Source organism: Coregonus clupeaformis, chromosome 15, assembly GCF_020615455.1.
Source record: "Coregonus clupeaformis isolate EN_2021a chromosome 15, ASM2061545v1, whole genome shotgun sequence".
NCBI classification, from domain to species: Eukaryota; Metazoa; Chordata; class Actinopteri; order Salmoniformes; family Salmonidae; genus Coregonus; species Coregonus clupeaformis.
Genome location: NC_059206.1, coordinates 56,411,528 through 56,438,836, shown reverse-complemented (window position 1 = coordinate 56,438,836; position 27,309 = coordinate 56,411,528). Strand labels below are relative to the sequence as shown.

Below are 27,309 nucleotides of genomic sequence, written 5' to 3'. Positions count from 1 at the left end.
GCCGATTTTGCAGGTTTTCCTACTTACAAAGCATGTAGAGGCCTGTAATTTTTTATCATAGGTACACTTCAACTGTGAGAGACGGAATCTAAAACAAAAATCCAGAAAATCACATTGTATGATTTTTAAGTAATTAATTAGCATTTTATTGCATGACATAAGTATTTGATCACCCACCAAACAGTAAGAATTCCGGCTCTCACAGACCTATTAGTTTTTCTTTAAGAAGCCCTCCTGTTCTCCACTCATTACCTGTATTAACTGCACCTGTTTGAACTTGTTACCTGTATAAAAGACACCTGTCTACACACTCAATCAAACAGACTCCAACCTCTCCACAATGGCCAAGGCCAGAGAGCTGTGTAAGGACATCAGGGATAAAATTGTAGACCTGCACAAGGCTGGGATGGGCTACAGGACAATAGGCAAGCAGCTTGGTGAGAAGGCAACAACTGCAATTATTAGAAAATGGAAGAAGTTCAAGATGATGGTCAATCACCCTCGGTCTGGGGCTCCATGCAAGATCTCACCTCGTGGGGCATCAATGATCATGAGGAAGGTGAGGGATCAGCACAGAACTACACGGCACGACCTGGTCAATGACCTGAAGAGAGCTGGGACCACAGTCTCAAAGAAAACCATTAGTAACACACTACGCCGTCATGGATTAAAATCCTGCAGCGCACGCAAGGTCCCCCTGCTCAAGCCAGCGCATGTCCAGGACAATCTGAAGTTTGCCAATGACCATCTGGATGATCCAGAGGAGGAATGGGAGAAGGTCATGTGGTCTGATGAGACAAAAATTGAGCTTTTTGGTCTAAACTCCACTCGCTGTGTTTGGAGGAAGAAGACGGCTGAGTACAACCCCAAGAACACCATCCCAACCGTGAAGCATGGAGGTGGAAACATCATTCTTTGGGGATGCTTTTCTGCAAAGGTGACAGGACGACTGTATCGCGAGATCTTGGCCAACAACCTCCTTCCCTCAGTAAGAGCATTGAAGATGGGTCGTGGCTGGGTCTTCCAGCATGACAACGACCCGAAACACACAGCCAGGGCAACTAAGGAGTGGCTCCGTAAGAAGCATCTCAAGGTCCTGGAGTGGCCTAGCCAGTCTCCAGACCTGAACCCAATAGAACATATTTGGAGGGAGCTAAAAGTCCGTATTGCCCAGCGACAGCCCCGAAACCTGAAGGATCTGGAGAAGGTCTGTATGGAGGAGTGGGCCAAAATCCCTGCTGCAGTGTGTGCAAACCTGGTCAAGACCTACAGGAAACGTATGATCTCTGTAATTGCAAACAAAGGTTTCTGTACCAAATATTAAGTTCTGCTTTTCTGATGTATCAAATACTTATGTCATGCAATAAAATGCAAATTAATTACTTAAAAATCATACAATGTGATTTTCTGCATTTTTGTTTTAGATTTCGTCTCTCACAGTTGAAGTGTACCTATGATACAAATTACACACCTCTACATGCTTTGTAAGTAGGAAAACCTGCAAAATCGGCAGTGTATCAAATACTTGTTCTCCCCACTGTATATACATACATACATACAGTGGGGGAAAAAAGTATTTAGTCAGCCACCAATTGTGCAAGTTCTCCCACTTAAAAAGATGAGAGAGGCCTGTAATTTTCATCATAGGTACACGTCAGCTATGACAGACAAAATGAGGAAAAAACAGATTTGACACACTGTTGCTGGTATGGCGCAGTGGTCTAAGGCACTGCATCGCAGTGCCAGCTGTGCCACTAGAGATCCTGGTTCGAATCCAGGCTCTGTCGCAGCCGGCCGCGACCGGTAGACTCATGGGCGGCGCACAATTGGCCCAGCGTCGTCCAGGGTAGGGGAGGGAATGGCCTGCAGGGATGTAGCTCAGTTGATAGAGCATGGCGTTTGCAACGCCAGGGTTGTGGGTTCGATTCATGGGGGGGGGCCAGTATGAATAATAATATGTATTCACTAACTGTAAGTCGCTCTGGATAAGAGCGTCTGCTAAATGACGTAAATGTAATGTATTTTGGCCCATTCCTCCATGCAGATCTCCTCTAGAGCAGTGATGTTTTGGGGCTGTCGCTGGGCAACACGGACTTTCAACTCCCTCCAAAGATTTTCTATGGGGTTGAGATCTGGAGACTGGTTAGGCCACTCCAGGACCTTGAAATGCTTCTTACGAAGCCACTCCTTCGTTGCCCGGGCGGTGTGTTTGGGATCATTGTCATGCTGAAAGACCCAGCCACGTTTCATCTTCAATGCCCTTGCTGATGGAAGGAGGTTTTCACTCAAAATCACACGATACATGGCCCCATTCATTCTTTCCTTTACATGGATCAGCCGTCCTGGTCCCTTTGCAGATAAACAGCCCCAAAGCATGATGTTTCCACCCCCATGCTTCACAGTAGGTATGGTGTTCTTTGGATACAACTCAGCGTTCTTTGTCCTCCAAACACGACGAGTTGAGTTTTTACCAAAAAGTTATATTTTGATTTCATCTGACCATATGACATTCTCCCAATCCTCTTCTGGATCATCCAAATGCACTCTAGCAAACTTCAGACGGGCCTGGACATGTACTGGCTTAAGCAGGGGGACACGTCTAGCACTGCAGGATTTGAGTCCCTGGCGGCGTAGTGTGTTACTGATGGTAGGCTTTGTTACTTTGGTCCCAGCTCTCTGCGGGTCATTCACTAGGTCCCCCCGTGTGGTTCTGGGATTTTAGCCCACCGTTCTTGTGATCATTTTGACCCCACGGGGTGAGATCTTGCGTGGAGCCCCAGATCGAGGGAGATTATCACGGTCTTGTATGTCTTCCATTTCCTAATAATTGCGCCCACAGTTGATTTCTTCAAACCAAGCTGCTTACCTATTGCAGATTCAGTCTTCCCAGCCTGATGCAGGTCTACAATTTTGTTTCTGGTGTCCTTTGACAGCTCTTTGGTCTTGGCCATAGTGGAGTTTGGAGTGTGACTGTTTGAGGTTGTAGACAGGTGTCTTTTATACTGATAACAAGTTCAAACAGGTGCCATTAATACAGGTAACGAGTGGGGGACAGAGGAGCCTCTTAAAGAAGAAGTTACAGATCTGTGAGAGCCAGAAATCTTGCTTGTTTGTAGGTGACCAAATACTTATTTTCCACCATAATTTGCAAATAAATTCATAAAAAATCCTACAATGTGATTCTGTTTTTTTTTTCTCAATTTGTCTGTCATAGTTGACGTGTACCTATGATGAAAATTACAGGCCTCTCTCATCCTTTTAAGTGGGAGAACTTGCACAATTGGTGGCTGACTAAATACTTTTTTCCCCCACTGTATATACACATGCACATACATACATACATACATACATATCCTTTTTAAAAATATATTTCCCTTTATTACTTTCCAACCCCACCACCCCTTCCCTAATTGGAGTAAACTAGTGAACAACAATACTTAGGCCTCTACTTCCAGCTTATACATACTATATACATTTTATGGACACAGTCAATTTTACAATAATTATATTTGGTTTGTTGTTAACTCATGAACTTCCTCTACCCTCAACCTCGCCGATCATTTTCATGATGTCCATCCGGTTTGCTTCTATATGCCATATCTTTCTAACTGTGCTCTTTCACAAAAGCTCTCAACCTATAACCTATATACTTATTATGGACACAGTATGCTTTACATGAGTTATTTTGTTGTTATTAGTTGTTATTAGTTGTTATTAGTCCCATCCTTCAACTCCATTCAACACCATACATATTGGATTTCTATTTGCCATATATTTTTCAACTGTACTGTGATGTTTTACAAAAGTTCTGATCACTTCTATTCTCATTGTTTCTACAGATTGTAAATTGAAAATACTTTTTTTTCTAAAAGTATTATTATATTATTGATCGATTGACTATGACTTTTCAGATCACCCAGTAGTGCTATCTGCAGGGTTAGCTCCAGGTAAATATTGCAATCCTTTAGCCATTCCTGGACCTGTGTCCAAAAACAAGCTACAAATGGACAGTACCAAAACAAATGATCTAATGATTCTGTCTTTTCGCAGCAAAATCTGCAGAGCTGGGAAGATTGTATCCCCCATATAAATAACATTCTATTGGTCGCAATAATTTTATATACTAATTTAAATTGAACAATTCTAAGTTTTGAATCCGGCGTCGTTTTGCGCATCAGTTCATAAACACTATGCCATGAAATCGGTATGTCAAAAATCTCTTCCCAACTATTTTGCAATCTATATGGGACGGCTGTCAATCCTTTTGTCCTTAAATGAAACTGGTATACTTTTTTATTAATCACAATTTTCTTTAACCAATTATGTTCTTTAATGCAGGGCCGACAGACAAGTTCCTTACTTTTTCTCCCTTCCACTTTCCTTTTCCATGTTTGCGGTAATGCTGCAATTATTTGGTTGTAATTTTGGGTAGAGCAGACATTTCCATATGTTTTTGTTAGCTGCATGTGCGACATAACTCCACCAGTCCTACCTATGATATCATTTACGAAGATTATACTTTTTTAAATCAATTAGTTTATTTGAGTTTAACCACAATATTTGTTGCATTATTTGTTCTGTCATTTCTGGAGGATTGGTATCTTGGCCCCTGATTCATAAAATCGGCCATGGATGTCCTTAAGCGATTAAGATGTTTCAAATGTATATTCTATTCAACTCCCAGGTCTCAGCCTTGATTTGTCTTGGCACCGGGCATGGAAGGGTCAAACAGTGAACAGATAAGGCAAGAGTATTTAGGCCTGCCCTCCCCTCGGGAGGGTGACAGATCATTACGAACCTTGCAGAAGAGTTGTTTCAGTCTCCCTGTGCACATTTTTGTTTACCCCTTGGCCTACTTTTTATTTATTTAACCTTTATTTTAACTAGGCAAGTCAGTTAAGAACAAATTCTTATTTACAATGACGGCCTACCAAAAGGCCTCCAACGGGGATGGGGGATAAAAAAATATATGATGGACAAAACACACATTACGACAACAGAGACACCACAACACAACATAAAGAGAGACCTAAGACAACAACACATCATGGCAGCAATACATGACAACACAGCATGGTAGAAATACATGACAACACAGCATGGTAGCAACACATGACAACAACATGGTAGCAACACAACATGGAAGCAGTAAAACATGGTAGAAGCACAAAACATGGTACAAACATTATTGGGCACAGACAACAGCACAAAGGTAGAGACAACAATACATCACGCGACGCAGCCACAAGTGTCAGTAAGAGTGGCCATGATTGAGTCTTTGAATGAAGAGATAGAGATAAAACTGTCCAGTTTGAGTGTTTTTTTGCAGCTCGTTCCAGTCGCTAACTGCAGCGAACTGAAAAGAGGAGCGACCCAGGGATGTGTGTGCTTTAGGGACCTTTAACAGAATGTGACTGGCAGAACGGGTGTTGTATGTAAGATGGTCCCGACAGACACGGAAGCTCTGCTTCTAGCACCTAAGCAACTTTGCAGTATTTTGTTTTTTTCAGTGTTATTTCTTACATTATTAGCCCAGAACATTTTTTGAGTTTTTACATACAGCCGGAAAGAGCTTTTGGATATCAGAGTGGCGGAAACTCACCAGCATTACGACCAGGAATACGGCTTTCCTGAATTGGATCCTTTGTTCGTACCCCCCAGGGCAATTGAACATAACCCAGAGGCTGCTCCAAGACGCTGCCAGCAGAGGAAGAGGTATTCAGAGCTGACTTCTAGTCCAATTCAGGAGCCGCGCACAACTTTTGTTCACCCGAATTAGAATACCACACAATCAAATGCCGACCGTATTACCTCCCAAGAGAATTCTCTTCTGTTATAGTCACAACCGTGTATATTCCCCCTCAAGCCGATACCATGACGGCCCTCAAGGAACTACACTGGACTTTGTGCAAACTGGAAACCACATTCCTGAGGCCACATTTATTGTAACTGGGGATTTTAACAAAGCAAATTTGAGGAAAATGCTAACGAAATCTAGCAACACTTTAACTGTAGTACTCATGCTGCTAAAACGCTCAACCACTCTTACTCCCCCTTCCATGATGGCTACAAGGCCCTCGCCCGCCCTTCCTTCGGCAAATCAGATCACGACTCCATTTCGCTCCTCCCTTCCTATAGGCAGAAACTCAAACAGGAAGTACCCATGCTAAGGTCTATTCAACACTGGTCTGACCTATCGGAATCCATGCTTCAAGATTTTTTTGATCACGCGGACTGGGATATGTTCCTGGTAGTCCCCTGAGAATAACATTGACGTATACACAGACACAGTGACGGAGTTCATCAGGAAGTGTATAGGGAATGTTGTTCCCACTGTGAATATTAAAACCTAATCAAACCAGAAACCGTGGATTGATGAAAACTGAAAGCGCGAACCACCGCATTTAACCATGGCAAGGTGACTGGGAATATGGTTGAATACAAACAGTGTAGTTATTCCCACCGTAACGCAATCAAACAGGCAAAACGTCAGTACAGAGACAAAGCGGAGTCGCAATTCAACGGCTCAGACACGAGACGTATTTGGCAGGGTCTACAGACAATCACGGATTACAAAGGGAAAACCAGCCACGTCGCGGACACCGACGTCTTGCACCCGGACAAGCTAAACACTTTCTTCGCCCGCTTTGAGGATAACACAGTGCCACCGACACGGCCCACTCCCAAGGACTGTGGGCTCTCGTTCTCCGTGGCCAACGTGTCTAAGACATTTAAGCGTATTAACCCTTGAAAGGCTGCCGGCCCAGACGGCATCCCTAGCCGTGTCCTCAGAGCATGCGCAGACCAGCTTGCTGGAGTGTTTATGGACATATTCAATCTCTCCCTATCCCAGTCTGCTGTCCCCACTTGCTTCAAAATGTCCACTATTGTTCCTGTACCACAGAAAGCAAAGGTAACTTAACGAAATTACTATCGCCCCGTAGCACTCACTTCTGTCATCATGAAGTGCTTTGAGAGGCTAGTTAAGGATTATATCACCTCTACCTTACCTGACACCTTAGACCCACTTCAATTTGCATACCGCCCCAATAGATAAACAGACGATGCAATCGCCATTGCACTGCACACTGCCGTATCCCATCTGGACAAGAGGAATTTGTACGTAAGAATGCTGTTCATTGACTATAGCTCAGCCTTCAACACCATAGTACCCTCCAAGCTCATTATTAAGCTCGAGGCCCTGGGTCTGAACCCCGCCCTGTGCAACTGGGTCCTGGACTTCCTGAGGGAGCACGTCACTATCCACATCGACGGGACCGCAGTGGAGAAGGTGAAAAGCTTCAAGTTCCTCGGCAGACACATTGACAATCTGAAATGGTCCACCCACACAGACAGTGTGGTGAAGAAGGCGCAACAGCGCCTCTTCAACCTCAGGAGGCTGAAGAAATTTGGCTTGGCCCCTAAGACCCTCACAAGCTTTTACAGATGCACCATTGAGAGCATCCTGTCGGGCTGTATCACTGCCTGGTATGGCAACTGCACCGCCCGCAACCGCAGGGCTCTCCAGAAGGTGGTGCGGTCCGCCCAACGCATCACCGGGGGCACACTGCCTGCCCTCCAGGACATCTACAGCACCCGAAGGCCAAAAAGGAAGGCCAAAAAGATCATCAAGGACATCAACCACCCAAGCCACGGACTGTTCACCCTACTACCATCCAGAAGGCGAGGTCAGTACATACAGTGCATCAAAGCTGGGACCGAGAGACTGAAAAACAGCTTCTATAATCAAGGCCATCAGACTGTTAAATAGCCATCCCTAGCCAGCTACCACCAGGCTACTCAACCCTGCACCTTAGTGGCTGCTGCCCTATGTACATAGACATGGAATCACTGGTCACTTTAATAATCGAACACTAGTCACTTTAATAATGTTTACATATTGCTTTACTCATTTCATATGTATATACTGTATTCTATTCTACTGAAATTTAGTCAATGTCACTCCGACATTGCTCATCCTAATATTTATATATTTCTTAATTCCATTCTTTACTTTTAGATTTGTGTGTATTGTTGTGAAATGTTAGATACTACTGCACTGTTGGAGCTAGGAACACAAGCATTTCGCTACACCCGCAATAACATCTGCTAAATATGTATATGTGACCAATAACATTTGATTTGATGTGGAAGATGAGGGCAGCAGTAGGTATCTCAGATAGGGGGGAGTGAGGCCTAAGAGGGTTTTATAAATAAGCATCAACCAGTGGGTCTTGCGACGGGTATACAGAGACGACCAGTTTACAGAGGAGCATAGAGTGCAGTGATGTGTCCTATAAGGAGCATTGGTGGCAAATCTGATGGCCGAATGGAAAATAACATCTAGCCACTCGAGAGTTCCCTTACTTGCCGATCTATAATTTACGTCTCCGTATTCTAGCATGGGTAGGATGGTCATCTGAATCAGGGTTCGTTTGGCAGCCTACAATGGTTGCGCCCACACGGAAAACTAATTAACACCATAAAAAAATCCCTATAAAAATCTGTCTGTTTAAGCTAGAGATATTTTTTGCATGGGCTGTGTGTCAATCCACCGCATCCGCCGATATCGCCTGTGGCAGAGCCTGTGGCAGAGCTAGAGCGGTGTTTGTCAGACAATGAAACAACCCGAAAATCGGTCTTCTCACGAAAACGTCTGTAGCGTCCGAATGGTTTGGCCTAAAAACCACCATGACCACTCTATTGAAAGCTGAGACGTTCACAAACACAATGGTGCTCTACGACCCCCACAAGCATTTTTAAATTCGACTGAAGTAGGTACAGCCGATCTGCCAACTTCTGTCTGCAGCATCCGAACAGTTTGGGCTACACAATAATATGATCCCTCTGTCTAAAGGTGAGACTCACGAACACGTACACAGGCCTCACAAGACTCGCCTGAAGGTCCCCAGCCGAAAAAATTGATAGAAATATACAGTACCAGTCTCAAGTTTGGACACACCTACTCATTCAAGTGTTCTTCTTTATTTTTACTATTTTCTACATTGTAGAATTATAGTGAAGATATCAAAACTATTAAATAACACATATGGAATCATGTAGTAACCAAAAAAGTGTTAAACAAATCAAAATATATGTTATATTTGAGATTCTTCAAAGTAGCCACCCTTTGCCTTGATGACAGCTTTGCACCCTCATGGCATTCTCTCAACCAGCTTCATGAGGTAGTCACCTGGAATGCTTTTCAATTAACAGGTATGCAAGAACAGCTCAAATAAGCTCAAATAAGCAAAGATAAACGACAATCCATCATCGGGTGGTCCTCTGTAGCTCAATTGGTAGAGCATGGCGCTTGTAACGCCAGGGTAGTGGGTTCGATCCCCGGGACTACCCATACGTAAAAATGTATGCCCACATGACTGTAAGTCGCTTTGGATAAAAGCGTCTGCTAAATGGCATATTATTATTATTATTATTATTATTATTATTATTATTATTACTTTAAGATATGAAGGTCAGTCAATATGGAAAATGTCAAGAACTTTGAATGTGCAGTCGCAAAAACCATCAAGCGCTATGATGAAACTGGCTCTCATGAGGACTGCGACAGGAAAGGAAGACCCAGAGTTAACTCTGCTGTAGAGGATAAGTTCATTAGAATTACTAGCCTCAGAAATTGCAGCCCAAATAAACGCTTCACAGAGTTCAAGTAACAGACATATCTCAACATCAACTGTTCAGAGGAGACTGTGTGAATCAGGCCTTCATGGTCGATTTTGCTGCAAAGAAACCACTACTAAAAGACACCAATAAGAAGAAGAGACCTGCTTGGGCCAATAAACATGAGCAATGGACATTAGAAAGGTGGAAATTTGACCTTTGGTCTGGAGTCCAAATTCAAGAGTTTTGGTTCCAACCACCGTGTCTTTGTGAGACGCAGTGTGGGTGAACAGATGATATCCTAATGTGTATTTCCCACCGTAAAGCATGGAGGAGGAGGTGCTATGGTGTGGGGGTGCTTTGCTGGTGACACTGTGATTTATTTAGAAGGCACACTTAACCAGCATTGCTACCACAATATTCTACAGCGATACGCCATCACATCTGGTTTGGGCGTAGTGGGACTATCATTTGTGTTTCAACAGGACAATGACCCAACACACCTCCAGGCTGTGTAAGGGCTATTTTACCAAGAAGGAGAGTGCTGGAGTGCTGCATCAGATGACATGGCCTCCACAATTCCCCGACCTCAACCCAATTGTGATGGTTTGGGATGAGTCGGACTGCACAGTGAAGGAAAAGCAGCCAATAAGTACTCAGCATATGTGGAAACTCCTTCAAGACTGTTGGAAAAGCATTCCAGGTGAAGCTGGAAGAGAGAATGCCAAGAGTGTGCAAAGCTGTCATCAAGGTAAAGGGTGGCTATTTGAAGGTTCTCAAATATAAAATATACTTTGATTTGTTGAACACTTTTTGTTTACTATATGATTCCATATGTGTTATTTCATAGTTTAGATTTCTTCACTATTATTCTACAATGTAAAAAATATTATAAAATAAAGAAAAACCCTTGAATGAGTAGTTGTGTCCAAACTTTTGACTGGTAGTGTATATGTCTACATTGTGCAATGGTAATAACACAATAAGAACACCTCGAACTTCAAGGAACAGGCTAGGCTATATACCTCCGCACACTTGCTTTGTCGCTTTTTCTTCTCAAACACACCTTTGTATTTTGGCACTGCACCAGATCCAATCCATGGAAACACAGTAGCAACAGCCGTATCTTTCAGCATCTTTCGGTTTTCTGTCCCCATAATTTCATATTGCATATCTCGTTCACATGCATCGTTGCTAAAGTGCTTGCTACACGCTCGTACCGAAGCAAGGTTGGCTGCGGGAATATTTACATCGTATTTACTATTTCGAATTGCTACTAACCATCTTCTGCATCTCTCTGTATCTTTAATAGGAAAACTGAAATATGGTGCCTTCTTCCCTTGATTTCCTGTATAAGTGCAGCCAGTGACCAATCACCAGCTTGCTCTTGCTGCGATCTCTTTTTCCACTTTACCTGCGATATGCGTAACTGTCAAATTCCGCACCAGCTCCTTCTCCTTCTCCCCCGCCAAAAACTTGAATCTGTGACATCAAGCTCCATATCATGACGTTTCTACTGGCAGGGTCTCCCCCACGAGGGCGCACATGCGCAGTTGTTAGGCTACCCATCTCCGCTGCTGTGGCAGTCGGAGGCTACATAAATAATGATATGTAATAAATCGCAAATGTTTTAGGTGGTGAAGTACACATTTCCTGACTCAAAACTGATAAATTAGCTCAGTCGTTCGTACACAACGAATTTGTCCACACTTCATGGATTTCATGGATCATGAATTCACTGGCAACGGAGCAGAGCGAGGCCTGCATCCAGCAACGTCACGGGCCCTATGAAATCTGTTACATTTTTTGCCTGATTCCGTTTTGTTCTTTCCCAATTTCTGTTTTCTCTGTTTTATTTTTCCAGTTTTCCCTTTACCCCAATTTTCAGGTTTTCGCTCTCAAAATCAGACTTTTTAAATAGATAAAGAACAGAATAGGATGTTCTAAGTCCACAACAATGATTAAACCACATCAGGAGACCACTTGAGATATGGGGAAAAATCTGAGAAATTTAGATTTTTTGGTGTAGCAGTTACCCTTTAATTCAGTGCGGTGATTTGTAGCGCACATGTGATGGTAGAGTTTTCTAAACAAATACCCACTGAATTGATGAAAATAATCATGATATCATTCTGCCAGGTAAGTATAGGCTACTTTGTAGTTAATATTTAATTGAGAAGGTTTTTGGGAAAGCCTTTCCATCATCGCTAATGGCTACACAAAGTGGTAGACGAATGCACCACAGACAGGGGCATTTTCGTTGCCTCTTTAGAAAGTAGCAGGAAATATGAACCACTGATTCATTCTGTTCATGTCTTATGATAAACATGGGCTAATTAATTAATTTTGGATACATTTAGTTGATTCCCTACTAAGATCTCTCACCAATGCGATTCGGTAGGCTACACTGACTGGTGAGACGAGAGTCACTCACTATATAACATCACTCTCTGGCAAGCCCGACAAAGGAAACTTAGGAAATTATTTGGTTTACTTGTCCCGATGCAATACCATGGACATGATTGCATGATTTATGAATGTCAAAGGGATATAGGAGAATTACTTTATTCAGTCAGTTCGACACCTTTTATAAACTAGTCAACACTCGCTGTTCAGTTGTCAATCCAAGCACAGTAGCCTAAATAGCCTATGCGCCATGACTCCGCGTGGCTGGCTATGTGAAACATGGCCCCAAAAATAAATGAATTTGCCAGAAAACAATAATTAGGCTAATGGATTTTGACTCATGTTATCCACTTACATTACATGGGATGTGCAAATTCACAAGCATCATGCTCTCTCCCTCCTTTGTGTAAAGAAATTAGACTGCAACCAACGATAGCGTGTGCCGGGAGCAGGACAGACAGCAGACTGTGTTTCCCTTTCATTGCTCGCTTTGGGACTGACAGGCACCTACCCTATCAATAGATCACTAAAAGATGCATATCGTTCATTCTAGTGGGAAAGGGCTCGACCGACTAGCAAATTGAAACTTCTAAATGAAAAGTAGCCTAGTTAATATGAAGTGAAATAAGTAGCCGGCTTGAAATTAGTATGTAACTGGCTGATTAGCCGACGGTTGGCGCTAATGGAAAACACTGGGTGCTGCAGTCCCGCCAGTCCCGCTTTGCCGGAAGCCCCCGGTGGGCGGAGACCACACTCCAAGACAAATAAAATTGTCTACAAAGTAGAGGGCTGTATCCCGCGGGACCTGTGGGTCCCAACAGATATCATTGCAGCACGGTCTGCATTTTTCATGCTGCGGACGGGAGCAGATGACTTTGGGATGAAAATATTTTTGTTGTCCCACAGATTATGGTAATCTTCCTGCTTTGTATGCGTTAGCCTAAGCATACCTATTGTATTAAAAGCACATATTTTTTGCATTATTCACACACTAGCCTACCTCTATGTGTGGTCTCATTGAAATAGAGTAGGCTGCCAACATGGGCGGAGAATATCAATAAATATTGATAAAGGAAAGAAGTGGAGGGCCAACCAATGTGAGTTGAGGTCTTAGGCTACTGTGGTGAGTGAGTGTTGTGCCTTTTAATTTTCAATAAGTATTGATTACCCATTTATTTGTCTCTGCCTGCAAATCGTCCTCCTAAAAGGTAGGCTATATCCTATAAACAAAACGTAGCAAGTGTCACTGTCGTCATTCTTGCTGCTTCAAGTTCAGTAACCATACCTGCAAGATCAGGTGCGCATGTGGTCTCAATTTAATAGGAGTAGGCTATAGTCTATGCACGGGCAGAGAAGTAAGGGGCAGTTATCTTTCCAAGGAAATGCACTTCCTAAATATGATTAGGCTATAGTTTACTACATTGCCTAGATATAGAAATTGCTCACCCATATTTCTCTGTCTGAAAATCTTCCCACTCCTTAAAGGTAGGATATAAAAATAACTCAAGAGAAAGTGCAAGTCTCTCCAACTCTGCTCTCCTTAAACTACACTGAACAAAAATATAAACGCAACATGTAAAAGGTTGGTCCCATGTTTCATGAGCTGAAATAAAAGATCCCAGAAATGTAACATAAGCACAAAAATATTAGTTTACATTCCTGTTAGTGAGCATTTCTCCTTTGCCAAGATAATCCATACACCTGACAGATGTGGCATTTCAAGAAGCTGTAGCTCAATTGGTAGAGCATGGCGCTTGTAACGCCAGGGTAGTGGGTTCGATCCCCGGGACCACCCATAGGTAAAAATTTATGCGCACATGACTAAGTCGCTTTGGATAAAAGCGTCTGCTAAATGGCATATTATTATTTATTATTATAAACAGCATGATCATTACACAGGTGCACCTTGTGCTGGGGACAATAAAAGGCCACTCTAAAATGTGCAGTTTTGTCACACAACACTATTCCACAGATGTCTCAAGTTTTGAGGGGGCCTAATTTATTTATTTCAATTGACTGATTTCCTTATATGAACTGTAACTCTGTAAAATCTTTGAAATTGTTGCATATTGCGTTTTTATATTTTTGCTCAGTGTACAAATACAATTGTGTCAAGTTGGCTGGATGTCCTTTGAGTGGTGGACCATTCTTGATACACACGGGAAACTGTTGAGCATTAAAAACCTAGCAGCGTTGCAGTTCTTGACACAAACTGGTGCACCTGGCACCTACTGCCATACCCCATTCAGGAAACAGAAGAGGGAGTACCCCCCTTTCCACATCGACGGGAACGCAGTGGTGGGAGTTTTAAGTTCCTCTGCGTACATATCACTGACAAACTGAAATGTTTCACCCACACAGACAGTGTGGTGAAGAAGGCGCAACCGTGTCTCTTCAACCTCAGGAGGATGAAGAAATTTGGCTTGTCACCTAAAACCCTCACAAACTTTTACAGATTCACAATTGAGAGCATCCTGTCGGGCTGTATCACCGCCTGGTACGGCAACTGCACAGCCCACAACCGCAGAGCTCTCTAGAGGGTGGTGCGGTCTGCACAACGCATCAACGGGGGCAAACTACCTGCCCTCCAGGACACCTACAGCACCCGATGTCAGAGGAAGGCCAAAAAGATAATCAAGGACAACTACCACCCGAGCCACTGCCTGTTCACCCCGCTATCATCCAGAAGGCGAGGACAGTACAGGTGCATCAAAGCTGGGACCGAGAGACTGAAAAACAGCTTCTATCTCAAGGCCATCAGACTGTTTAACAGCCACCACTAGCAAAGAGAGGCTGCTGCCTACATACAGACTTGAAAATCACTGGCCACTTTAATAAATGGAACACTAGTCACTTTAATAATGCCACTTTAATGTTTACATATCTTGCATTACCCATCTCATATGTATATACCGTATTTTCCGCACTATAAGGCGCACTTAAAAGCCTTTAATTTTCTCAAAAAACGACAGTGCACCTTATAATCCGGAGCGCATTATATATGGATCAATTGGTTAATTGGTTGATCCATACTGGTTGTACACGGCGCTCAAGGCGCTCTGTCAAAATGTTTCAGTATGACAAACCAATAAAAACTATTTAATAATAATGAAATGTTTCAGTACGACTGGTAAACTACAAAGCCGCACCGCTTGCAGCATTACGGCTACCGTAGTCAGTCAACACCGGTACTGTGCTTACTCACAGTCCCACACCACTTGTGTGTGTATAAAGTTGTCAGAACGCTTACAGTTTTTTCTGATTGGTTAAGCACATTTTTTGTAACTATTGGCTATTTTTGCAAAACTCTACACACAAATAAGAAAACCTTACACCCAATTATCAAAACATTGTAGTTCTCTTGCAAAAGCGAACACAGCTAGATTAACTCTTCACACCTTCTTAAAAATGGTGTTTTCGTATCAAACAGTAAACACAAGCCATCATCTACTAAGCACACAATGTGCCAACTACACACTGATGGTATGAATACAAAACACATCTGGCTTTTGCTTTCTCTGTGTACAGATGTCAATTTGAGGTCATACTTTTGTCATAGTGTCATGTAAACATACAAGGATCCAAACTTCAAGTATTGGTGTTTATTCACACTCATCAAAACCAAGACAAAGTCAGAACACAAAATAGTAATTTCACAAAAAAAGAAAAACAATCAGCCTACATCATGTCGTCTTTCTGGGTCCGGCCACAAAATTTCGTCCACATCGCATGCGATATCCTCCAGTCCAAGGCACCGGGGAAAATATATCCTTGAATGCCGTATCCAGGCCTGACATGATGCCTGGTCAATATCTCCACATGCCTCCTCCATTGCCTGTAAAAGGGCTACCTGTTGATGAGGATGACGGTCGTACACTTTCCAGCGCCAGGCAGAGAAGAACTCCTCGATGGGATTTAAGAATGGAGAGTATGGAGGGAGGTTGAGTGCCATGAAGAATGGGTGGTCTGTAAACCAGTTGCGGACCAAAGCAGCCCTATGGAAACTAACATTGTCCCATATGATGACATATCGAGTATGCTCTGGTCTCTGAACAGTGAGCATGTCATGTAAGGTGTCCAGGAATGCAATAATGTGTGCAGTGTTGTATGGGCCTAAGGTTGCATGATGGTGAACAACACCATTTTGGCTTATAGCTGCACACATGGTTATGTTACCATCACGTTGTCCTGGGACATTGATGATGGCATGGTGTCCAATAATGTTCCTGCCACGTCTCCTGGTTTTACTGAGGTTAAAACCGGCCTCATCTACAAAAAGTAGCTAATGTCCCATGGCATCTGCTTCTAGTTCCATCACTCTCTGGACAAGACAAAACAAATGCAACACATCAGGCCCATGCACAGCACTACAGTATGCACTTCCAAATTCAGAACCAATGACACTATAGCTTACCTGCACATAGTCATATCGCAGTTGCTTTACACGTTCTGTGTTTCTCTCGAAAGGAACTCTGTAAATTTGCTTCATTCTTATTCTGTGGCGCGCAAGTACACGACTTAGTGCAGAAATACTTACACTGTGTATATTTTGAAAGATGGTGTCATTATCAATTATGCGCTGCTGTATTTCGCGCAGTCTTATTGCATTATTGGCAATCACCATGTTCACTATATGGGTATCTTGCTCTGGAGTGAACATTCTTCCTCTGTCCCCAACATCTGGACGTCTAGCAATTCTGTAAAGTAACAATTTCAGTATTTTTGCATGTATGGTACTGTTGTGTTTCTCATTAGAGTATGGCAGTGCTACAAAGTAGTTACCGATTCTCATTTCGAAATGTCCTAATGATGCTTGCCACAGTGTAGCGGCTCAAATTAGGCTGAACCCGTTGGCCAGCTTCCCTCAGGGTCATCCAATGGTTGATGACATGGTCCACTATTGTAGCTCTGATGTCATCAGTTATTCTATTTCTTACTCTTCTTACCCTTCCTCTTTCCCCTCCTCGTCCTCTTCTTGCTCCTCCTTGTCCTCTTCCTCTAACTTCCTCTAACCCTCTCGCTTCTTCAACTCCACGTCCTCTTCCTCCAACTTCTTCAACTCCACGTCCTCTCCCTCGGCCTCCTCGGCCTCCTCTGATTCTCACTCTTCTCCCTCTTACTGCTCCTTCCATTGTACTCCACACAGACAGCTTACCTGTGGCTTATTTATAGTGCTTAGGCTGATTGCAAAGTGAACTAATTATCTACAACAGTTTTCACATGTGCAAGTGTGCCAGACAGTTGGCAAAATAGTGTTAATGATAGCCATACATGTGTATAATTTTGCTAGGAGTGTGTTGGAAATTTGGTAATTGAGTGTAAGCAGTGAGTTGTGTTTAAAGTTCTGCAAAAAGAGTGTTACAAAATTGTAAACTGAGTGCAAAGCAGTGTTTGTGCTTTTAGTTTTGCAAACTCAGTGAGTGGTTTTGCTATACGTATTAATAGTTTTAGAAATTGTGCTACAAGATTCACGATTAGCGCTTAAGCATTCAGAAAAAACTGTAATAAAGTTTGACTTTATCTGACTGTTTTGTTGACATTCCCTTTAGCACAGCTCCATCTAGTGGATGCATAACGCAACCCCAGTCAAAAGTTTGACTGCAGTATCTTCTATTCTATGCGCCTTATAATCCGGTGCGCCCTATATATGAAAACAGTTCTAAAATAGGCCATTCATTGAAGGTGCGCCTTATAATCCGGTGCGCCTTTTAGTGCGGAAAATACGGTACTTTATTCTATACTATCTATTGCATCTTAGACTATGCCACTCTGATAATGATAATAACATTGCTCATCCATATATTTATATATTCTTATTCCATTCCTTTACTTAGATTTGTGTGTATTAGGTTTTTGTTGTAGAACTGTTAGATATTACTTGCTAGATATTGCTGCACTGTCGGAACTAGAAGCACAAGCATTTCGCTACACTCGCAATAACATCTGCTAACCATGTGTATGTGACCAATACATTTGATTTGGATTTGATTTGATTCATCTGGTCAGTCTATGTCATGGAAAGAGCAGGTGTTCTTAATGTTTTGTTTACTCAGTGTATGTCTTTTTTCCCATCGTTAATCGCAGCCATATGAGCTCTGCCGAGCTGTATTCGTGTTCTTTGGCTAACAACGACGCAGCCATGTTGGTTGGCGATGGTGTTTGTTGAGGAGGGTTAGCACAGTGAGTTTTAATTTCTTAGTTTATTTATTTACCTTTAGTTCAACAGGGAAGTCAGTCATTTGTACAGCTCTTAGTCATAACTTAGTCAACATCAGACAGAAACTATGGTACTCACATACCTTTTTAAGTGATTATTATTTATAAGTGTTTCATTTGTTTTAAAAGCAAATAAAATGGAGCAGTGCTAAGCTGCAGTGGTAAGCAGCATCCTTCTCCTAGCCTGACATCATGTGACCTCAGAGGAGTCGGCCTTGATAGTGAGATCCCTGAGGGACCACCTCAGGTCTACCCCTAACCCTAAGTGCCTACGGGTTGATTTGGGATTCAGGTGGCCTTGATAGTGAGGTCTCTGAGAGAACCTCTCAGGTCTACACACATACATAGGGGGTAAGGTGTAGGGTGTTGTGGCCGATTTGGGACCTGCTGTGAGTGTTTACCTTGTGGCCTTGATAGAGAGGTTCCTGAGGGAGATCTCCAGGAGTCTGCAGCTCTCGTTGAGGGTCAGGTCCAGAGTGGGAGCTCCGTTGATATAGTGGACCAGATCTAAGGGTCTCAGACTGCCCTCCAGCAGCGCTGCCGAACATGGCAGAACCTCCTTAATGAACAGCACCCCGTACACACTGTCACTGCCCCCGTCCAACACCAGCCCTGCAGGGAATATAACAACTTTAAGCTTTATGAACATCACTCCTTACACACCGTCACTGGCCCCATCCAACATCAGTCCTGCAAGGAAAATACACTGAGTGTACAAAACATTACACTGAGTGTACAAAACACACTTGCTCTTTCCATGACATAGACTGACTAGGTGAAAGCTATGATCCCTTTTTAATGTCACTTGTTAAATACACTTCAATCAGTGTAGATGAAGGGGAGGAGACAGGTTAAATAAGTATTTTTCAGCTTTGAGACAATTGAGACATGGATTGTGTATGTGTGCCATTCAGAGGGTGAATGGGCAAGACAAAATATTTAAGTGCCTTTGAACATTGTATGGTAGCAGGTGCCAGGCGCACTGTTTTATGTTAAGAACTGCAACCTAGGAAGCATTGGAGTCAACATGGACCATCATCCCTGTGGAACGCTTTGGACACATTGTAGAGTCCATGCCTGATGAATTGAGACTGCGGGGGGGTTCTTAATGTTTTGTTCACTCAGTGTATGTTTAAAAAAAAAAGCGTGTTTCTTGAGTCCAGCTAGGTCCTACCTGTTTCAGTCTATTTTCTTCTGTTTGGTGCCTAATGAACACAACCCTGGCCTTCTCAACCGAAAGCTGTTACCTAAAGCAACAGACACATCAGTGTTGTTCACCTGGAGGAGAGGAGGAGGAAAAGTTAGCAAGGACAGCAGTAAATATAGCATTAGAGAGTCGTGAAGGGAGTAAACAGTCCCAATTTGCTCTCTACCCCTTCCCCTTGGCCCTAACCTTCGATGTTTGCAAGTCTGTAAGATGGAAGCAATATTTGTATTTATTACGAATCCCCATTAGTTGCTGCCAAGGCCAAGGCAGCAGCTGCTCTTCCTGGGGTCCAATCACAATTACATACAATAAAAGAATACATAACACAACACATTACTCTACCATAGTAAGTAAGTAGCCTTGCATGATCCTTGGCATGTGCGAGCCGGAACGGCTTATAAGCCAGGAGCCTATCTCCTATTTCTGTAGTGTGAGGAAGCTTGATGTACTGTGCAAGTACACCCCCTGGACAGGATGCTAGTCTATCACAGGGCCTTACCCCCAATATATCTCCTTAATGCTGAGTGCCAAGCAGAGACGCATCAGGTCCAATTTTTACAGTCTTCGGTATGACTCAGCCAGGAATTGAACTCACAACCTTCCAATCTCAGGGCGGACACTAACCACAAGGCCACTGAGTTGGTCAACCTGAAATGTTTGCAAGTCTGTAAGATGGAAGCAATATTTGTATTTATTAAGGATCCCCATTAGCTGCTGTCAAGGCAGCAGCTACTCTTCCTGGGGTCCAATCACAATTACATACAGTATGTATGTGTGTAGAGTGTGTGTTAGCATGTGTTTTTGACCGTGTGCATTGTGCGTCTCTTCACAGTCCGCGCTGTTCCACAAGGCGTAGTTTTATCTGTTTTTTAAATCAGATTTTACTGCTTGACTGAGTGACATGATGTGGAATAGAGTTCCATGCAGTCATGGCTCTATGTAGCACTGTGCGTTTCCCGTAGCCTGTTCTGGACTTGGGGACTTTCTTTTCAAATCAAATTTTATTGGTCACATACACATATTTAGCAGATGTTATTGCGGGTGTAGCGAAATGCTTGTGTTCCTAGCTCCAACAGTGCAGTAGAATCTAACAATTCACAACAATAAACAAATCTAAAATTAAAATAATGTAATAAAGAAATATATAAATATTAGGATGAGCAATGTCGGAGTGGCATTGACTAAAATACAGTAGAATAGAATACAGTATATACATATGAGATGAGTAAAGCAGTATGTAAACATTATTAAAGTGACTAGTGTTCCATTATTAAAGTGGCAAGCGATTCCATGTCTATGTATATAGGGCAGCAGCCTCTAAGGTGCAGGGTTGAGTATCTGGGTGGTAGCCGGCTAGTGATGGCTATTTAACAGTCTGATGGCCTTGAGATAGAAGCTGTTTTTCAGTCTCTCGGTCCCAGCTTTGATGCACCTGTATTGACCTCGCCTTCTGGATGATAGCGGGGTGAACAGGCTGTGGCTCGGGTGGTTGAAGTCCTTGATGGTCTTTTTGGCCTTCCTATGACATCGGGTGCTGAAGGTGTCCTGGAGGGCAGGCAGTGTGCCCCGGGTGATGCGTTGGGCAGACCGTACCACCCTCTGGAGAGCCCTGCGGTTGCGGGCGGTGCAGTTGCCGTACCAGGCGGTGATACAGGCTGACAGGATGCTCTCAATTGTGAATCTGTAAAAGTTTGAGGGTCTTAGGGGCCAAGCAGAATTTCTTCAGCCTCCTGAGGTTTATTTTCTTTTTTTTTCGCCTTCTTCACCACACTGTCTGTGTAGGTGGACCATTTCAGATCGTCAGCGATGTGTATGCAGAGGAACTTGATGCTTTCCACCTTCTCTACTGTGGTCCCGTCAATGTGGATAGGGGTGTGCTCACTCTGCTGTTTCCTGAAGTCCAAGATCAGCTCCTTTGTTTTGTTGACGTTGAGGAAGAGGTTATTTTCCTGGCACCACTCCGCCAGGGCCCTCACCTCCTCACTGTAGGCTGTCTCGTCATTGTTGGTAATCCGGCCTACTACTGTTGTGTCGTATGTAAACTTGATGATTGACTTGGATGTGTGCGTGGCCATGCAGTCATGGGTGAACAGGGAGTACAGGATGGGGCTGAGCACGCACCACTGTGTTGAGGATCAGCGAAGTGGAGGTGTTGTTTCCTACCTTTGCCACCTGGGGGTGGCCCATCATGATGTCCAGGACCCAGTTGCACAGGGCAGGATTCAGACCCATTTAGTTCAGTTACCTTTGCCTTCTTGGGTACAGGAACAATGGTGGACATCTTGAAGCAAGTGTCCCGGCTAGGGATGTCATCTGGGCCGCCAGCCTTGCGAGGGTTAACACGCTTAAATGACTTACTCACGGCCACAGAGAACGAGAGCCCACAGTCCTTGGGAGCGGGCCGCATCGTTGGCACTGTGTTGTCCTCAAAACGGGCGAAGAAGGTGTTTAGCTTTTCTGGGAGCAAGACGTCGGTGTCCGCGACGTGGCTGGTTTTCCCTTTGTAATCCATGATTGTCTGTAGACCCTGCCACATACGTCTCATGTCTGAACCGTTGAATTGTGACTCCACATTGTTTCTGTACTGACGTTTTGCCTGACTGATTGCCTTATGGAGGGAATAACTACACTGTTTGTATTCAACCATATTCCCAGTCACCTTGCCATGGTTAAATGCGATGGTTTGTGCTTTCAGTTTTGCGCGAATGCTGCCATCTAGCCACGGTTTCTGGCTTGAGTTGGTTTTAATAGACACCGTGGGAACAACATCCCCTATACACTTCCTGATGAACTCAGTCACCGTGTCCGTGTAAACGTCAATGTTATTATCTGAGGCTACCCTGAACATATCCCAGTCCGCGTGATCAAAAAAATCTTGAAGCATGGATTCGGATTGGTCAGATCAGTGTTGAATAGACCTTAGCACGGGTACTTCCTTTTTGAGTTTCTGCCTATATGAAGGGAGGAGCAAAATGGAGTCGTGATCTGATTTGCCGAAGGGAGGGTCGGGGAGGGCCTTGTAGGCTTTTCGAAAAGGCAAGTAGCAGTGATCTAATGTTTTTCCTAACCAAGTACTACAGTCAATGTGTTCCTTGAGGGCCGTCATGGTATCTGCTTGAGGGGAATATACACGGCTGTGACTATAACTGAAGAGTATTACCTTGGGAGGTAATACGGTCGCCATTTGATTGTGAGGTATTCTAGGTCAGGTGAACAAAAGGACTTGAGTTTCTGTATGTTATCACAATCACACCAAGAGTAGTTAATCATGAAACATACACCCCCGCCTTTCTTCTTCACAAAGAGTTATTTATTCCTGTCTGCGCGATGAACTGAGAACCCAGCTGGCTGTATGGACGGGGACAGTATATCCAGAGAGAGCCATGATTCCGTGAAACAGAGTATGTTACAGTCCCTGATGTCTCTCTAAAAAGGACATCCTCGCCCTGAGCTCGTCTACTTTATTGTCAAAGACTGAACATTAGCGAGTAATATACTCGGAAGCGGAGGATTGTGTGCCCGCCTCCTGAGTCGGACTAGAAGTCCACTCTGAATATCTCTTCTCCACTGGCGGCGTCTTGGAGCAGCCTATGGGATAAGTTAAATTGCCCTGGGGTGTACGAAAAAGGATCCAATTTGGGAAAGTCGTATTCCTGGTTGTAATGCAGGTGAGTTACCGCCGCTCTGATATCCAAAAGTAATTTCCGGCTGTATGTAATGACACAAAAAACTTTCTGGGCTAACAATGTAAGAAATAACACCCCCCCCCCCCCCCAAAAAAAGAGAAAAAAAACCTGCAAAGTTGCTTAGGAGCAGGAAGCAGAGCTGCCAAGTCTGTCGGTGCAATTTTTTTTTCCTTTCTTTTTTTCTTTTAAAAATGATGTCCTTACACAGCTCTCTGGTCTCAGCCATTGTGGAGAGGTTGGAGTCTGTTTGATTGAGTGTGTGGACAGGTGTCTTTTATACAGGTAGCGAGTTCAAACAAGTGCAGTTAATACAGGTAATGAGTGGAGAACAGGAGGGCTTATTAAAGAAAAACTAACAGGTCTGTGAGAGCCGGAATTCTTACTGGTTGGTAGGTGATCAAATACTTATGTCATGCAACAAAATGCAAATTAACCACCCAGAAATCACACAATGTGATTCTCTGGATTCCTGCTCCAGACCCCATCTCCCACAGCCAAAGTGCACCCCATGACAAAAACCACAGACCTCTACATGCATTGCAAGCAGGAAAACCTGCAAAATCGGCAGTGCACCAAACACTTGCTCTCTCCACTGCATACACACATACATACACATACATATCCTTAAAAAATATATATATATTCCCCTTTATTACTTTCCAACCCCGCCACCCTTTCCCCACTTGGAGTAAACTAGTGAACAACAACGCCTAGGCCTCTACTTTCAGCCCATACCCACTATCTACATTTTATGGACACAGTCCATTTTACAGTAATTACATTTTGTTTGTTCTTTCTCCTGAACTTCTTCTACTCTCAACCTCTCCGATCATTTTCATGATGTCCATCCGGTTTGCTTCTATATGCCATATCTTTCTAACTGTGCTCCTTCACAAAAGCCTACAACCCATACACTTATTATGGACACATCTTGTTATTGTTTGTTGTTAGTTGTTATTAGTCCCATCCTTCAATTCCATTCAACACCTCCCATCTATCTTTTAACACCATCCATATAGGATTTCTATTTGCCATATATATATTTCAACTGTACTGTGATGTCTTACAAAAGTTCTGAACCTTTCTATTCTCATTGTTTCTACAGATTGTGAATTGAAAATAAACATTTCTGCTAATAGTATTATTATGTTATTGATTGATTGACTATGACTTTTCAGATCACCCAGTAGTACTATCTGCAGGGTTAGCTCCAGGTAAATATTGCAATCCTTTAGCCCTACCTGGACCTGTGTCCAAAAACAAGCTACAAATGGACAGTACCAAAACAAATGATCTAATGATTCTGTCTCTTCGCAGCAAAATCTGCAGAGCTGGGAAGATTGTATCCCCCATATAAATAACATTCTATTGGTAGCAAGAATTTTATTTAATAATTTAAATTGAAAGATTCTAAGTTTTGAATCCGGTGTCGTTTTGCGTATCAGTTCATAAACACTATGCCATGGGATCGGTACGTCAAACATTTATTCCCAACTATTTTGCAATCTATATGGGACGGCTGTCAATCCTTTGGTCCTTAAATGAAACTGAAATACCTTTTTATTTATCACAGTTTTCCTTAACCAATTATGTTCTTTAATGCAAGACCGACAGACAAGTTCCTTACTTTCTCCTTCTTTCACTTTCCTCTTCCATTTTTGCAGTAAGGCTGCAATTATTTGGTTGTAATTTTGGGTAGAGCAGACATTTCCATATGTTTTTGTTAGCTGCATGTGTGACATAACTCCACCAGTCCTACCGATGATATCATTTACAAGGATTATAACTTTTTAAAACATTTTGTAAAATAAAAAAGTTTTTTTGTCAATTAGTATATTTGAGTTTAACCACAATATTTGTTGCATTATTTGTTCTGTCGTTTCTGGAGGATTAAATTGAAATTGCAACCAACTTTCTATGGCTTGTTTTAGAAATAGTGATATCTGGGAGATTATTTCCTTTTCAAATAACTGAAAGTGAGTGGTTGTAATCTGAATAAAGGGAAAAAGGCCATTCTTGAACATTGGGTGAGACAATCTTACTAATTTGCTAGAGAACCAGTTCGGATTTAAGTATAACTTTTGTATGACTGAAGCTTTTAGTGATAGATCTAATGCTTTAATATTTAATAATTTCTGTCCTCTGAATTCATATTCATTATATAAATAGGCCCGTTTTTAATTTTTTCTGGTTTGCCGTTCCAAATAAAATGGAATATTTATTTCTCATATAATTTTAAAAACAGTTCGCTAGGCGTAGGCAAAACCATAAGCAAATAGGTCAACTGGGATAATACTGAAGAGTTAATCAGGGTGATTTTTCCACAAATAGACAGGTATTTACCTTTCCTGTCGGCGCCATCTTATCATCTGTGAAAAGACCTCTAGTGGCATGTCTTGTGGGGTATGTATTAATGTTTGAGCTGTGCGCTAGTCGCTTAAACAGACAGTATGGGGATTTCAACATGTCAATACCTCTCAAAGACAAGCAGTGATGCAGTCAATCTCTCCTCCACCCTGAGCCAGGAGCGATTGACATGCAAATTGTCAATGCTGGCTCACCATGGAAATCTAAGGGCCAGCCGAGCTGCTCTGTTCTGGGACAATTGCAATTTGCCTATGTCCCTCTTTGTTGCACTTGACCATATGTATTTGTATTTATTAAGGATCACCATTAGCTGCTGCTAAGGAAGCAGCTACTATTCCTGGGGTCCAGCAACATTATGGCAGTTATACAATTTAAAATATTACATGACATTACATTTCATAACACTTTACAAAATACATTTAGTGTGTTCCCTCAGGCCACTACTCCACTATCACATATTTACAATACAACATCCATGTGTACATGTGTGTAGACTGCGTGTCTTATCATGTGTATGTCCGTAGTTCAAACAGACAGCTCGGTGCATTCAACATGTCAATACCTCTCACAAATACAAATAGTGATGAAGTCAATCTCTCCTCCATTTTGAGCCAGGAGAAATTGACATTCATATTATTAATATTAGCCCTCTGTATACATCCAAGGGTCAGCCGTGCTGCCCTGTTCTGAGACTATTGCAATTTTCCCTATTTGTGGCACCTGACCACAAGACTGAACAGTAGTCCAGGTGTGACAAAACTAGGGCCTGTAGGACCTGCCTTGTTGATAGTGCTGTTAAGAAGGCGGAGCAGCTCTTTATTGTGGACAGACTTCTCCCCATCTTAGCTACCGGTGTATCAATATGTTTTGACCGTGACAGTTTACAATCCAGGGTTATTCCAAGCAGTTTCGGGCACCTCAACTTGCTCAATTTCCATATTATTCATTACAAGATTTAGTTGAGGTTTAGGGTTTAGTAAATGATTTGTCCCAAATACAATGCTTTTAGTTTGTGAAATATTTTGGACTAATTTATTCCTTGCCACCCATTCTGAAACTAACTGCAGCTCTTTGTTAAGTGTTGCAGTCATTTCAGTAGCTGTAGCAGCTGGCGTGTATAGTGTTGAGTCATCCGCATACATAGACACACTGGCTTTACTCAAAATTTGCTTTAAAGCAAATTTCTGCAGCATTAGTAAAGATGTGATCAATATATGTCCATAATAAAGCACTGCTCTACCTTCTTAACAGCACTATTAAAAAGGCAGGTCCTACAGGCCCTAGTTTTGTCACACTTAGACTACTGTTCAGTCGTGTGATCAGGTGCCACAAAAAAAGAACTTACTATTAAATTACAATTGGCTCAGAACAGGGCAGCACGGCTGGCCCTTGGATGGACACAGAGAGCTAATATTAATAATATGCATGCCAATCTCTCCTGGCTCAAAGTGGAGGAGAGATTGACTTCATCACTACCTGTATTTATGAGAGGTATTGACATGTTGAATGCACCGAGCTGTCTCTTTGAACTACTGGCGCACAGCTCGGTCACTCATGCATACCCCACAAGACATGCCACCAGAGATCTCTTCACAGTCCCCAAGTCCAGAACAGACTATGGGAGTCGCACAGTACTACATAGAGCCTACATTGAACTCTATTCCACATCAAGTAACTGATGCAAGTAGTAAAACTAGATTTAAAAAACTAGATTTAAAAAACAGATAAAAAAACACCTTATGGAACAGCGGGGACTGTGAAGCAACAAAAACATAGGCGCAGACATGCATATACACACACACGATA

At 42.8% G+C, this 27,309-nt stretch overlaps 1 protein-coding gene across 1 annotated transcript in view; it reads right to left on the bottom strand.

The window, feature by feature from the left end:
- Positions 1-27,309, bottom strand: part of LOC121583528 (tyrosine-protein phosphatase non-receptor type 13-like) — a 150,176-nt gene that overhangs the window by 36,580 nt on the left and 86,287 nt on the right. The window contains 1 exon segment of the mRNA XM_045225454.1: positions 18,645-18,855. Coding sequence (XP_045081389.1) covers positions 18,645-18,855 — 211 coding nt within the window.